This window comes from Carcharhinus amblyrhynchos, chromosome 21, assembly GCF_965287045.1.
Source record: "Carcharhinus amblyrhynchos chromosome 21, sCarAmb.v2.hapA, whole genome shotgun sequence".
Classification (NCBI taxonomy): domain Eukaryota; kingdom Metazoa; phylum Chordata; class Chondrichthyes; order Carcharhiniformes; family Carcharhinidae; genus Carcharhinus; species Carcharhinus amblyrhynchos.
This window is the reverse complement of record NC_137344.1, coordinates 49,135,797-49,151,710: the sequence shown is the minus strand read 5'-3', so window position 1 is coordinate 49,151,710 and position 15,914 is coordinate 49,135,797. Positions and strand designations below refer to the sequence as shown.

At 45.0% G+C, this 15,914-nt stretch overlaps 1 protein-coding gene across 2 annotated transcripts in view; it reads left to right on the top strand.

Moving 5' to 3' along the window:
- The window catches only part of acox1 (acyl-CoA oxidase 1, palmitoyl), a 47,823-nt gene that overhangs the window by 19,375 nt on the left and 12,534 nt on the right, over positions 1 to 15,914 (top strand). Inside the window, exons 3-8 of one of the 2 annotated variants that reach the window (XM_080209125.1) lie at positions 2,609 to 2,769; positions 4,154 to 4,261; positions 5,098 to 5,217; positions 6,137 to 6,252; positions 8,559 to 8,728; positions 9,553 to 9,715. In XM_080209125.1, coding sequence (XP_080065251.1) covers positions 2,609 to 2,769; positions 4,154 to 4,261; positions 5,098 to 5,217; positions 6,137 to 6,252; positions 8,559 to 8,728; positions 9,553 to 9,715 — 838 coding nt within the window. The remainder of the gene's footprint in view (positions 1 to 2,608; positions 2,770 to 4,153; positions 4,262 to 5,097; positions 5,218 to 6,136; positions 6,253 to 8,558; positions 8,729 to 9,552; positions 9,716 to 15,914) is intronic. The other variant, XM_080209126.1, reaches the window with a different exon arrangement.

Sequence of the window (15,914 nt, the reverse complement as noted above, 5' to 3'; positions counted from 1 at the left end):
CTCTCACCTGTCCATTCCTAGGTTTTCACTTGGATGGGTTTGACCCAACTCTGTGCATGAGTGAAAGTTAATTAATTCTTTATTTCTCAAAGCTCAGTTGTGCCTGCTTGCTTATTCTGATGGGTGCCTAACCGATGTGTTTGCACTTCGATGCTTTGCTTAGAATGCATGCTGTGGATGACTTAATGGAATTTGTGCCATTGAATTATGTAATGATGAATGTTGAGCACCGTGATGGTGTTTGTGATGTGAAAAATGATGCAAAAATCCCATTTTTATCCCATTGCAATCAAATCAGTTCCGATGTTTAGCTAAGTGTGAAGTATAGTCTTCCCTCTTCTCATTCACCCCAATCTCCCCAAGCGTTTTTGGTTTTTAATCCAGTCAGCCAGTGTGGGAATCCAGACATTTGAGAGCTGGTAGTCTGCTTAACCCCAGAGAACATTAAATCCAAAGGCACAATGAGTGTGTGTCTTGGAGTGACTGTGGAATACAGAAGTAAAATGCCACATGTGATGTGGATAAATGCGAGGTTATCCATTTTGGCTGGAAAAACAAAAGGCCAAATTATTGTTTTAAATGGGAAACAGGTTCAAAAGCTGCCTGTGCAGAGGGATCTGGGTGTCCTTGTGCATGAATCTCAAAAGTGGGTATGCAGGAGCAGAATGTTATGAGGAAGACAAATGGAATCTTGGCATTTATTGCAAAGGGTCGAGAGTATAAAAGTAGAGAAGTGTCGTTACAATTTGTACAAAGGGATTGCTGAGACCACACTTGGAGTATTATTTTCAGTTTTGGTCACCTTCTTGGAGGGAGGATGTGGTGGCATTGGAGGTGGTTCAGAAGAGATTCACGAGATCGATTCCAGGTTTGAAGGGGCTGTTAAAAGAGGAGTGGTTGAATAGCTTGGGGTGTACTTGCTGGAGTACAGAAGAATGAGAGGAGATTTGTGGGCTGCACGGTAGCACAGTGGTTAGCACTGCTGCTTCGTAGCTCAAAGGATGTGGGTTCGATTCCTGGCTTGGGTCACTGTCTGTGCGGAGTTTGCACATTCTCCTCGTGTCAGCGTGGGTTTTCTCCGGGTGCTCTGGTTTCCTCCCGCAGTCTAAAGATGTGTGGGTTAGGTTGATTGGCCATGCTAAAGTTGCCCCTTCGTGTCCTGAGATGCTTAGGTTAGAGGGATTAGTAGGCAAATATGTAGGGTTGTGGGGATAGGGCCTGTGTGGGATTGTGTTTGGTGCAGACTCGATGGGCTGGGTGGGCACTGTAGGGTTCTATGATTTGATTGAGATATATAAAATACTCAATGGAACTGATAAAGTAAATGTTGACCAAATGTTCCTCCTTTTCGAACAGTGTAGGACAAGAGGTTATAGTCGTAGAGAAAGAGGAGAGAGGTTCCAGACAGAAATAAGGAGAAGCTGACTTCTCACAGAAGGGTGTGAATCTATGGAACTTATTGTCCTAGAGTGCAGTGAATGCAGAATCAATCCACTGGATTCAAGAAAGAGATAGATAAATATTTGATCAAAAGCAGGATAAAGGACTAAGGGGGAAAAGCAGGGAAGTGGAGTGAGGATGAGATGGAGACCAGCCATGATCGTGTAGAATGGCGGAGCGGGCTCGAGGGGCTGAGTTGACCACTCTTGCTCCTAATTCCTGTGTTTCCCCTGCCTCAGCCTTTGTTGATCATTTTATTTATAATATAAAAATTTCTCAAAGTGGGAAGATATGTACAGGAACGTTTTAGAAAAGACTCTCTTTTCACCTCTCATTTAAATGAGTACGGCCACAGTAATCTGGGATTGGACGCGGTAGCTAACTGGAAGGTGATGTGGGTCACCTGTTTCTGGATGAAGTGTTGGCACTGAAACTGTGGTAATGGAAAATACTGCAATCGATTGGCACCTAGAAAGGAAAGCTGACTAATGCTGTCAAATAGACTTGACAGCAGCTATTACCTCCTCCTTTTCTCACGACAGAGCAGATAAACCAACAGCTACGTATCTCGCCGTTTTCATTTCCATTGCAAGGTCTCGTACGGTAGATACTATTAAAAATCGAGGCATTCAAAATGCAGAGTCTTTGTGACACAAATTGGTGTCTGTTTCACTGAGTCCTCATGACAGAGTTTAAAAAAAAGAGAAATTTAGGTAGTTAACAGGCTGCGGTAGTTTCCTTGGGTTCATCATCAGCAGAGGTCTGGCTGCCAACTTGCATCTGTTGAAAACTGACGCACGAGAACAGACATAAGTGCCATTCCAGAAGTATTGCAGTCACAGTATGTCATTAAAGTCCAGGTTTCATGGCAAATGCTAGGGAAAGAGACAGGAGGCAGCTGCAGGTCTCAAATACACTGATCTGGGGTACAACATCCCAATGTATATGTTGCGACTGCGCAAGCATGGATGCCCAACAGCCAATAGTGGCTATAATTGATCTCTGTTCCAGATTCAACACTTCCTTGCACGAATGATTTCGCTTTGACAGTAATTGCTTCAACACGCAAGAGTTAATCAAGTCTGTAATGAAACCCATATGTGTGTCTGTCTCTGTTTGTTTGATCCTTCTTGTTCCTGTCCCTGCAATCCTGCCTGTGTCTTCGCAGCTATGTGCACCGCGGACGGCCAGAGCCCCTGGATCTCCACCTGGGCATGTTCTTGCCCACCATCCTCAACCAGGCTACTCCTGAGCAGCAAGATCGCTTCTTCATGCCAGCTTGGAACCTGCAGATCATTGGCACATATGCCCAGACTGAGATGGGCCATGGTACAGTACAGTAATTTAGTTAGAATTTAATTAGACTCTAATCCCTCAGTCCTTACAGTCCTTTAGATCTTCTGGACTCATGATTCCTAGCCCACTTGTTAATGGGGTTTATAATTTATCCTGCACTTCTCTTGCTTCCCATGTTAGTCCTGACCACAGCTAGCCTTTAGAGATGGGGATGTTTCTGTTCCGTGTACAGTTCTCCTAGCTTTACAGCTGGGTGATGGACACCTCTATTGCATGGTTTAAAATTGAGTGCTCTCTATTGCAATCTCTGGGTATCCTGTCTTTCTCAACCAATTCTTTGCTTTAACCTAAAGTATTGGAAATTGAAGTCCTGGGGGTTCTTCTAAGCTGCTTCTATGTGGGGGAGGGAGACTTTTTAAAAAATGGCTTTTGGTACAATTGTGTTTCCCCTCGATCCCTACCCATTTCCCCATTGGAATCTTCATTGGACGCTTGCTTCCACTGGTAGTTCCTCTACCACTGAGTGGGCTAAACTCCAAGAACTTTGGACCTTTAAATCCTATTCTGAGAACTTTCAAACAAATTTGTTGCCACATGCTGTTTATACAGATATACAGGTTATTGAACTCATTGTTATGTTTCTGTTACTCAGTAATATACAGTTGTTGAAGAGAATCAAATGTGTGTTTACTCCTTTTTACTCCCTCTTTCTCTAAACACTCCCCCCACCTCCCGAAGACTGGGACACCAAGTGCAAAAACCTATAAGATTTAAATTGCCATCTTACTTGGTCGACAGAGACAGCAAAACAGCACCAGCACACTTTGTAAAAGGCAAACAAAGCTAGCTGAGTTCACAGGAGCTCTGCTTCTAGTGCATTACCAGCACCAGCTTGAGTGCACCACCCCTACAACATTTCTTCCCCTCGAAGTTGACGGGCTGTTCTCGGAGAGCTGAGTTTTCAGCTGCCGGCTGGCTTGTTATCTGGCCCTGGAGGGGGTGCTGAAGCTAAGAGCAGGCTAGTGCGAACCAGCTGTCCTGCAGTGAACCACTCACTAATGTCCCTGAACCAAGTGGGTATCGTGAACCAGCAGCCCCTTGTTCTGACCTCACTGGGGTAAATCATGCAATTCCGTTCATCAAATCTGACCGTCCGTGAGCCGGCACCAGAATCGGTGCTGCCAGGCTGTTTTATCAGTTTAAGAAAATCTAACTGGTTCGGTAATGCCTGCCACCCCCATTCCCGGCCTGGCCTACAGATCACTCCACTTCTCAAGTGGAATCGGATGCCACTGCGTCCACACGACATTATCTAGGGAGGAGGTCCATTGCCTCCCTGACTGCTGGGTATTGGCAATGTATGAGGTCTTTCCAATGTCACCCAGGGCACCTCAAAGGGGTTTTCTGGTGCTTTTAGGCTCGTTCATTCGAGGCTTGGAGACAACAGCAACTTACGACCCCTCAACTCAAGAGTTTGTGCTGAACAGCCCAACTGTGACTTCAATCAAATGGTGGCCTGGAGGATGTAAGTAAGCCTGATAATGTTTACCGTACAGGAGACAGTGGAGTGATGCAAATACCCAAAGTGCTGCAGCATTTGTACATCTGGAAAGTCCTTACCCATTGTTTCATAGGAAGGTTAGATGATTAGCCAGTGTGAATGCACGGGGCTATGGGGATGGGGGAGGAGGGGGCCTGGTTAAGATACTCTGCCAGAGAGTCAGTGCAGACACGATGGGCCGAATGGCCTCTTCTGCACTGTAGGGATTCTGTGACATTTGAATTCTGGATGGAGAAAGTTAGTTTAGAATTGGTCCATTTTTGATTGGACTGTCTGGAAGTATCAATGGTATGAAATGGACACAGACGCGTCTGATGAGCCGTTCCCATTTCTCTTTTCTCTTCATTTATCCAGACAATAAAGCAAGTTAGTTCCTGAGATTACTAAAAGTTCAATTCATTTTTGTAAGCAGCAAATTAAATATTAGAATTTTAAGGGTGTAGAAATGGGTGGAAGCAGACTCAATAATAATTTTCAAACCGGTTTTGGATATTTACTTGACCAGCTGAAAATTGCAGGGCTCTGGTGGGGGTGGGGGAAGCTGATTTGAAGAGCTGTCAGCGGAACGAGAAACCAGTGGCCTCCTCCTGTACTGCAGAACACTTTATTTGTACAAATCGTTTCTGGCCGGGTGCTATTCCTCCGCAGATCTCTTTCCCTGGGTCCCTAGACAGCAGAATGAGAACACTCCTAATGTGTGTGTGTGTGTGTGTGTGTGTGTGTGTGTGTGTGTGTGTGTGTGTGTGTGTGTGTGTGTGTGTGTGTATCTCTTCATTGACTTTTGACCTTTGTTCTCACAGTGGGGAAGACTTCAAATCATGCTATCGTCCTTGCCCAGCTCTACACCCAGGGCCAGTGCAAGGGGCTGCATGCCTTCATTGTGCCAATCCGCAAGATGGGCACTCACGAGCCTCTACCTGGTAAGGAGCCGGGCATAATGCATTGCAACTCTTGACAGTTTGTTTTTGTAAGGCCGCTCAGTCTTGCCAGAGGTCAGTTTCTATATTTCAAGGGAAATGAACAAAGTGTGGGTGAACGGGATTGAAGTGCAGGTCAGCCGTGACCTTGTTGAATGATGCACAGACTCGAGTGACTGGCCTACTCCTGCTCATATGATTAAACCTTGGGCTTCCTCACTGCTAACAGGATTTGTAGCAGGATTCGGGCGACAGTTGTCATGAGTGGGAACCCTGGCTGGCTCCGTTTTGTTTCACGTTTTACTCTGCTTGCTGCAGTCATCCAGTAAAGCTGAGGGATTCTGAAGTGAATTGCAGTACACAGTTTATCAGACCTTGCTGAGTGACTCGCTCTTGCATGGAGCGATTACAGGCCTGGGACCTTCCCAAAGCTTTTGACACCTTGGCTTTTCTTCATCTCGAGTCTGGGTGTCCTGTAGCTGAATTAGTAAAGATTGGTTGCTGTGATTAGTTAACAACTCCATTGCTGTGTCATGTGATTGCAGGATGGTGGTAGGTGACCCAGATTGATCTACTTTCATCCTGCTATTTCATTGGTCCTGCATTGGGGCACAGTGCTGTTTGAAGTGTTGGATAGTCAATGAGACAATGTCTACTCAGGCCCTGCATGCTCATTAGGTAGCAGGAGATACTCCAATCTTTTTGTCTCGATTCTTCTGCCCGCTAATTATGTATAGTGCTTAATCTGTAGTCCAACGACAACAGCACTATGCCATTGCCTCCCTGTCTCGCGGACAATTGGAGATGGGCAATGAATGCCAGCCTTGACTCAGAGTCTATGCCCTGTGAATGATTTGAGAAAGAGCCTGCCTGGATAGCTGTCAGTGTTTCGTTGATTTCTCCCTTCCCCTCTGTTCCTCAGGTGTAGTGGTGGGTGATATTGGACCAAAGTTTGGGTATGATGAGGTGGATAACGGTTACCTGAAACTGGAGAACGTCCGTGTTCCACGTGAGAACATGCTGATGAGATACGCAAAGGTAACATAGAGGATGACTGGTGTGGGAATGCTTACAGTGAGAACATGGTTAGAATCTGCCTTATTCGCATACTGTCTCTGTCCATTGTATTTATCTCTGTTCGGCCTTCCACTGCCATAAAGCTAGCACGAGGGGGCATGGCTTTAAATTAAGGGGGGGTAGCTACAGGACGGATGTCAGGGGTAGGTTCTTTACCCAGCGGGTGGTGAGGGATTGGAATGCCCTGCCTGCTGCAGTTGTAAATGCGTCTAGTTTGGGGGCGTTTAAGAGATCTCTGGATAGGTTTATGGACGAAAAGGGATTGGTATAGGCTAGTGGGTCATTGTTTTTGTAACTGGTCGGCGCAACATCGTGGGCCGAAGGGCCTGTTCTGCGCTGTAATGTTCTATGTTCTATGTTCTATACTCCCTGATATTGATCAAAAGCAGAGCACTATGCAGTGAAGAAGCTGAATATTAATTAAAACTGTGAAACAACTTACATTAATGACACTATTTCTACTGATAATCCGGCTTCCTCTCAGATATTCAGTAACCTCTGCTGTCTCTACTGATGTGAGTCCAGATCCCTCACGTGTTGGAATCAATAACTTCTCTCAGTCCTACCCTGTATTACTGACTGCATCTCCGCTTAATCTGTCTTCCTCAAAAATAACTTGATGTTTGTTTATGCTTTTGACGTACCAAAATACTCTAAGAATGGGAACGAGAGGAGATGGCATTGCATAGTATCTGCGATGATGCTCTCGGACATATAGTCACGAATGTGACACTGGTAAGAAGAGGGCACTGAGTGAGGATGCTGGATTATCGTCAATAGAAATACAGTGGGAGCTGCTGTTTACGCTGGCGGCTCTGCCAATGGCACATTCCTGCCGCGGGTTTCCCGGCAGTAAGGGATGTATTCAACGGGAAACTCCACTGACGGTGGTGGACCATAAGATCCCACTGCCAGCGAGTGCTGTGCCCCCCTCCCGCCACAGTTGGCGTTAAATTGACAGTGTTGCTCTGAGTCTGGGAAGTAGGTTATGCCACATGGTTGCTAAAGGCTAGAAACCACTCTTTCTGTCCCACCTGACAGTAATACAGTAACCGTTACCCTCTTTCAAAGAACAGCACAGCACAGGAAACAGGCCCTTCGGCCCTACAAGCCCACACCGCCCATTTTAACACTGAGTGCCGTATTCAAGTCTTTCGTCACTCGTCAACGTTTTTGTCTACCTCTAGTGGGAACTCCACAATAAAGGGAATTATATGTGCGCCAGATTAAGGGAGACCCAATTCAGGGACAATTTATTGACCCCAATCAGCCTAAAAAGCACGTTTTTGGGATGTAGGAGGAAACCGGAGCACCCGGAGAAAACCCACGCAAGCATGGGGAGAATGTGCAAACTTCCACAAACATTGATCCAAGCCAGAGATCCAACCCAGGTCCCTGTATCTGCACAGCAAACAGTGATAGTCACTGAGCTGTCGTGTTGCCCGTCAGTTGGTCCAGTTTAAGCGTACACTAATGACGTGAAGCACCAGGCAACTCTCGAAGCAACAGGAAGGATGTGGAAGCTATTGAGAGGGTGCAGAAGAGATTTACAAGGATGTTACCTGGATTGGGTGGTATGCCCTACGAGGATAGGTTGAGGGAGCTAAGTCTCTTCTCCCTGGAGAGACGAAGGTTGAGAGGCGACCTGATAGAGGTTTATAAGATGTTGAGAGGCATAGATAGGGTGGATTCTCGGAGGCTATTTCCCAGGGCTGAAATGGTCGCTACGAGAGGACACAGGTTTAAGGTGCTGGGGAGCAGGTACAGTAGAGATGTCGGGGTAAGTTTTTCACTCAGGGTGGTGAGTGAGTGGAATCGGCTGCCGTCAGTGGTGGTAGAGGTGAGCTCGCTGGGGTCTTTTTAAAAGACTTCTGGATGAGTACATGGGATTTAATGGGATTGAGAGTTATAGATAGTTCTATGGCCTGGTAGGTATGGATGTGATCAGTGCAACTTGCAGGCTGAAGGGCCTGTTTGTGCTGTAGTGTTCTATGTTCTATCCAAGAGCAACCCTTGCACGACCCACCACGTGTATGCACCTTGTTGGCCAACAAGGCGGAATTCAATAGCATTCTAATCGATGCGGGAGTACTTGTTGCAGAGACAGTAGGAGCTTGAGATGAGAAAATGCTTGATTTTTCCATTGCTAACATCCCTTTGTGCTGTTCACAAAAGAAACAAACTCACTAATTCACATATTGAGCTACTGAAGGGTGAGTTACAGTAACAGGACAGCGATGAATGGGCTTCCTTGGCTTTTTTAAAAGGTAATGCCAGATGGGACATACGTGAAGCCTCCCAGTGACAAGCTGACCTATGGCACAATGGTCTTCATACGCTCAATGATAGTGGGAGATTCAGCACGTGCGCTGTCTCGAGCGTGCACCATCGCCATCCGCTACAGTGCAGTCCGACACCAGTCAGAGCTGAAACCTGGGTAAGTCCTACACTTTGTATTTACGATGTGAGAGACCAACAGTACACACAAACATATGAATTAAAAGTAGGCCACTTAGCCCCAAGAATCTGCTTCGCCATTCAGTTAGATCATAGCTAATCTGATGTAACCCCAACCCCTACGTTCCTGCTGATCCCCAATAACCTTTCACCACCTTGTTTATTTAGAATCGGTTTGGTTCTACTGAAAAAGATAATGAAATACACTGGACAAAATCTTACCAAAAGTAACTGTGTTGCTTCTGGCGAGAAAATGGTACACGCTGGTTTTCTCTCCTGATCTTAGCACAATCTGCCTCAAAAGACAGGTGGGTGTGTTTCACGCCAGCAAGGTCTGGCTACCCTGAGATCGGCCATTTTCTAAGGACGTACCAATCAGATCAAACAGTGGCCCCTAGCCCACCATGGATGTCTTAGCTACTACCACCACCCCCACCCAATCAGAGTTGCCATTCACACCCCCATCCTCCTGAAATGGCCATCACTGGCATCCCCAGCTCCCACATCTGTTAAACACACAGCTGCCGCAAGTCCCCCTCCCCAGGCCCCACAAAGGAACAGCGTGCTGAAGATATGATACGTCATGAAGGTTTGAAATTTGTTCTTGTATTTGTTTTGACCTGAGAATCGCAAGATAAAAATCTACAGCAACATGTCTCTTCTTTCAGCAACATCACTTGATGCCCTCATTCCCCAATTGACCCAAAAATGTATAAAATTAGCTTTGCCTTTTGTGTGTGATGCAATGGAATTGGACTTTTGTCTTCTGTTTTGAATAATATTTCCTATATTTAATCTCTCCAGTGATCCTGAACCCCAGATAATAGATTACCAGACTCAACAGTACAAGCTCTTTCCCTTGCTGGTGACAGCCTACGCTTTCCGATTTGTAGGAAACTTCATGAGGGAGATGTACCATCGCATCACTGGGGATATGAACGATGGTGACTACAGCCAGCTACCTGAGGTATGGGGTCTGCTTTGTGAGGCTGTGCTGCATTATCCTAATGGAGGTGCCCCTGCTGCTGCTTTTGTTAATGTGGAGTCTACAGTCATTGGGCTTTGCCACAGCATCATCCCGTGTCCTGTGGTCAAACTGAAGGCACCTTCTGAGCAGAAGTGGAGGATACATCTGTTAGAGAGGATAGCAAGTCACTGTTGATGTCCTCATTGAAATTTTCCCCGCCCCTTTCCAGTGGTGGAGTGATTAAATGCTTAAATCAGTGGATAAGGTGTCAATATAGTGAGTGTAGCACTGAGTCAAGCTCAGTAGTTGGGAAGAGGGAGGAATTAAACAAAAAATTCACATTCGCCCACAGTGTGTCTCGTCTTTAGATAGTCTCATCATCTAGACTCATTCAAGAAGCAGTCCAAAGGGCAAATTAGGTTTTGTGATCAGTCAGTAGAGATGCATTGAGTCATATCATTGAGACGTATAAGATGATGAATGGGATGGATAGGATAGAGGTGGAGAGACTCTTCCCGCTCAGAAAGGACAGTAGGACTAGGGGGCACAGCCTCAAGATAAGGGGGGGGGGCAGTTTAGAATGGAGTTGAGGAGGAACTTCTTCACTCAAAGGGTGGTGAATCTCTGGAATTCGCTGCCCGTTGAAGTGGTGGAGGCTGCCTCGCTAAATATATTTAAGACACGGGTAGATAGGTTTTTGATAGACAAGGGGATTAAGGGTTATGGGGAGAGGGCGGGAATGTGGAACTGAGACATGACAGATCAGCCATGATCTTATTGAATGGCGGGGCAGGCTCGAAGGGCTAGATGGCCGACTCCTGCTCCTATTTCTTATGTTCTTATGTTAAGGGGATATTTCAGAATACACAGATACAGTCCAACAAAAAGAAAAGAAACAAGAGGAGAATCCACCATCCATGGTTAATGAACAAAGTTAAATACAGCTTCAAACTTAAAGAGAGATCATAATTGTGCAGGTCAAAAGTTGGATAAAATATTTAAAAAAACCGTAATAAGTGACAAAAAGATTGACGAGGAGGGAAAACTAAATATAAGAGAAAGCTAGCTAGAAATATAAAGACAGATATTAAGATTTTCTTTCGATATTTATAAAAAGAGTTGACGAAGTTAGCATTGGTCTGAATAATTTATGAAAAATATGGTGATGGAAGTGAGGGAAGTAAAATCGTGGGGATATGGTACTGAGAGAAACCAGTGAGTTACAGACCCCTAAAGTCAGCACTTTCAGGAGAGGGGGGGAAACTGTGAATGGAAAGAGATGGGGAAAATCTCAGAGCTTACCAACAGTGGCTTGTTATTCTCTCGAACGCTCCTTTACTCCACTCACTTAACCTATCTATATCCCTTTAGACGTTTCTTATGTTCTCTTCACAATTTATGTTCCTACCTGTCTTTGTCATAAGAACATAAGAAATAGGAGCAGGAGTAGGCCATCTAGCCCTTCGAGCCTGCCCCGCCATTCAATAAGATCATGGCTGATCTGTTGTGGCTCAGTTCCACTTTCCCGCCCTCTCCCCATAACCCTTAATCCCCTCTCTTATCAAGAACCCATCAACCCGCTTCTTAAAAATATTTAGCGAGGCAGCCTCCACCACTTCAACGGGCAGAGAATTCCAGAGATTCACCACCCTTTGAGTGAAGAAGTTCCTCCTCAACTCCGTTCTAAACCGCCTCCCCTTTATCTTGAGGCTGTGCCCCCTAGTCCTACTGTCTTTTTTGAGCGGGAAGAGTCTCTCCACCTCTATCCTATCCATCCCATTCATCATCTTATACGTCTCAATGAGATCTCCCCTCATTCTTCTAAACTCTAACGAGTACAAGCCTAGTTTATTCAGCCTCTCCTCATAGCTCAATCCCCTCAACTCCGGTATCAGCCTAGTAAACCTCCTCTGCACTCCCTCCAGGGCCAAAATATCCTTGCGCAGGTGCGGCGCCCAAAACTGCACACAGTACTCCAGCTGCGGCCTCACCAATGCCCTATACAGCTGCAGCAAGACCTCCCTACTTTTATATTCAATCCCCCTCGCTATGAAGGCCAGCATCCCATTTGCCTTCCTGACCACCTGCTGCACCTGCAAGCTGGGTTTTTGCGACTCATGCACAAGGACCCCGAGGTCCCTCTGCACCGTCGCCTGCTGCAGTTTTTCGCCACGTAAGTAATAGTCCTTCCTACCATTCTTCCTACCAAAGTGGACCACCTCACACTTGCCAACATTAAATTCCATTTGCCATTTCCTGGCCCATTCGCCCAGCCTCTCTAGATCCTTCTGCAGACTCTCCACACCCTCCGCACAATTTGCCTTTCCCCCAATCTTGGTGTCATCAGCAAATTTCGACACCCTGCACTCGGTTCCCTCCTCCAGATCATCTATATAAATGGTAAATAGCTGAGGCCCCAGCACCGACCCCTGGGGCACCCCACTAGTCACCAACCGCCAATCCGAATAGCACCCATTGACCCCCACTCTCTGCCTCCTATTTGACAACCAATCCTCTATCCACGCTAACACCCTACCCCCAACTCCATGTCCCCTGACCTTCTGCAATAACCTCTTGTGAGGTACCTTGTCAAACGCCTTCTGAAAATCCAGAAAGACCACATCCACCGGCTCTCCTCTATCCACTGCCCTAGACACATCCTCATAGAACTCCAGTAAATTTGTCAGACACGACTTCCCTTGTCCCTTGTCACCTGAAGATTTAGCAATTCTACCTTTTCGTTCCTTCATCCCAGTCATTGATATAAATCATAAAAAGTTGACTTCCTCGCACAGATTCCTGTCGCATCCACTTGTCACGCCCTGCCCAATGTAAAATGACGTGCCATCTCTTTGTTCAACGTTTCTCTCAGTACCATATCCCTGTGATTTGTTCTTCCCTCACTTCCACCTCCATACTTTTCATAATTATTCAGACCAATGCCAACTTCCTTGAGTCTTATTGTAAATATCGAAAGGAAATCTTGATATGTCTTTATATTTCTAGCTAGCTTTCTCTTATATTCTAGTTTTCCCTCTTTGTCACTCTTTGTCACTTATTACTTTTTTTTAATATTTTATCCAACTTTTGACCTGCACAATTATGATTTCTGTTTAGGTTTGAAACTGTTTTTAACTTTGTTCTCTAACCATGGATGGCGGGTTCTCCTCTTGTTTCCTTTCTTTCTTTGTTGGACTGTATCTATTCTGTGTATTCTGAAATATCCCCTTAAATGCATCTCTATTGACTGATCACAAAATCTAATTTGCCAGTTCACTTTAGCTAGCTCTGCTTTTCATGCCTTTATAATTGCCCTTATTTAAGTTTAAAATGCTAGTCCTAGATCCACTCTTTTCTCCCTCAGAGTGAATGTAAAATTTAATCATTTTGTGATTGCTGCTACTGAGGGATGCCTTCACTCTGAGATCATTGATTAATCCTTATCTCATTGCACAACACCAGGTCTAGTATAACCTGACCTCTGATCATTTCTTAAAGCAAAAGTCTGAAACCAATCTTGAAAACGTTCCAGGAATTTCTCATTCATCCAGGCTACATGATTATCATTGTACCTTTCTGACAAGCATCCATAATCTCTTCCTCTATACTCTCTGCTACCATGTGGTTACAGTTGGGGGAGTGGGGATGGTCTATACACCAAACCCACAAGTGTTTTTTAGCCTCTATCATTTCTCATCTCTACCCAAACTGATTTCCACTTCTAGATGTCATGAACTTGGGTCACTCTATTGTACTAATACCAGCATTAATTAACAGAACCACTCCTTCTTGCAGGGTCTCGCTGGCTGTCCTGGCTGGAGACAATACACATCTCTTTAACTTGTGCTTGGCCTTCTCTCCACTCACATTGCCTGTGCCTTTCGGGACTTGATTACCTGTAAAGACTCGCATTGAGGCCGCAGCTGGAGTACTGTGTGCAGTTTTGGGCGCCGCACCTGCGCAAGGATATTTTGGCCCTGGAGGGAGTGTAGAGGAGGTTTACTAGGCTGATACTGGAGTTGAGGGGATTGAGCTATGAGGAGAGGCTGAATAAACTGGGCTTGTACTCGTTAGAGTTTAGAAGAATGAGGGGAGATCTCATTGAGACGTATAAGATGATGAATGGGATGGATAGGATAGAGGTGGAGAGACTCTTCCCGCTCAAAAAAGACAGTAGGACTAGAGGGCACAGCCTCAAGATAAAGGGGAGGCGGTTTAGAACGGAGTTGAGGAGGAACTTCTTCACTCAAAGGGTGGTGAATCTCTGGAATTCTCTGCCCGTTGAAGTGGTGGAGGCTGCCTCGCTAAATATTTTTAAGAAGCGGGTTGATGGGTTCTTGATAAGAGAGGGGATTAAGGGTTATGGGGAGAGGGCGGGAAAGTGGAACTGAGCCACAACAGATCAGCCATGATCTTATTGAATGGCGGGGCAGGCTCGAAGGGCTAGATGGCCTACTCCTGCTCCTATTTCTTATGTTCTTATGTTCTTATGTTCTTATGTTCTTATGTTCTTATGTTCATCTTTTCCTGACTGTGTCCTTCCTAAATGTCATGTACCCTTTGTTGAAGTGGAAATTTTTCCTGCTTCTTGACTATGGCAGAGAGACTCAACAAAATTCATTCCAACAAAACTATATCTTTATTTCCGAAAGACTGCGTGCAGTATTGGCAAAAACTTGAGTTTAGAGAGCCGTCATTACAACTTGCTAATTCTGCTCTCCAGTCCGTCCTTACATAAAGAATCAACAGTTATACCTTTCTCTTATCAGTTTACATGACTTCAGGAACTCGATTAATAACAGTAACAAACAGTATCAACATCATTGATTGTGTTATAACCTGCTGACCTCTTAAAACTCTTTGTCTCATCATTCATACTTTTATTTTGTCCTTTTGATAGAACAGAAGAAGGCTGATAACTTTGTCATTTCTGACCTTATCTTGTCTTACTCATACATCACTAGGTCATGTGGAATCAGCCTTATCAGTTCTTGCCCTTCTTGGTCGTCTTTATGTCTTAGGTTATGCAGCATCAGTGTTCCTTATTTTGTACCAAATACTTGACCAATTTTGCCATCATGCCACTATTTCATTCGTACAACTTCACACCTTCAATATTCAGGTTCCAGTCTATGTCGTCCTGTAGCCATGTCTTTGTAATGGCTGTCAGGTCATATTTATTTCTATTTGCTCTCTCAGTTCATCTGATTTGTTTTGAATGCTACCTGCATTGAAATACGCAGGCCAAAATTCTTTGACTTTGCCTGTGACTGGGATTTTCCAGTCCCGCTGCAGTGCATGGAGATTTGTCTGAAAGCCAAATTCTCTATTCTCGCTGACAGCAATGATAGGGTGAACGAAATTGGAAAATTCTGGCCACAGTCTTTTGTCCTTTTTTTATTATTTTTGTAACATTTAGCTTTGACTGCTGATTTGAGCTTGGGTTTGTACTCTGTCTCTTCCTGTCACGGTTTGTCTGTCTTTTTTAATATTAATGTCTTTCTCTCTTGCTTTGTTTCAGCCCTTTTAATGTACCACATCTTCCCAAATTTGATCCTTGCTCCCACTATGTGGTTTAGTTTCTGCCTCTTGAATATCCCTGATTTTACCTGCTCCATCATTGGTGGTCCTATCTTTAGCTGCCTGGACCCTAAGCTCTGGATTCCCTCTCTAAACTTCTCACTGCCACATCTCCCCCACTCCTTAGAACCTGGCTGTTTGACCAAGCTTGGCCGCCTATCCTAATTTTGCTGAATGAAACTGTTCATGTTTAATTTTATGATGTTCTTGTGAAGCACCTTGGGATATCCATTACTTTAGAGCATTGTCTCTATGCGGTTGATGGTTGGTAATGAAACACATTGATGTTCCTGTTCCATCATTGTCACTGCTCAAGTTCCTGCGGCTTGCTACCGTCAGCTTTTGAGAGAGTCTTCAACATGTGGACTGCAGCAGTTCCAGACGGTGGTTCACCACCGCTTTCAAGGGAAATTAGGGATGGAAGATAAATGTGAGCCCTAGGGGTGACCCCCACAGTCTGACTTTTTTTTTAAAAAGCCACCCAGGCATCCTCGCTTTAATGATGACAATTTAACTTTTTTATATAATTGTGATTTCTTTGATTATTCTGTATTTATTTGATGAACCCCCCACCACCCCCCTTACCCTCTTTCCCCCAATCACCAGCAGCCTTTTCTCA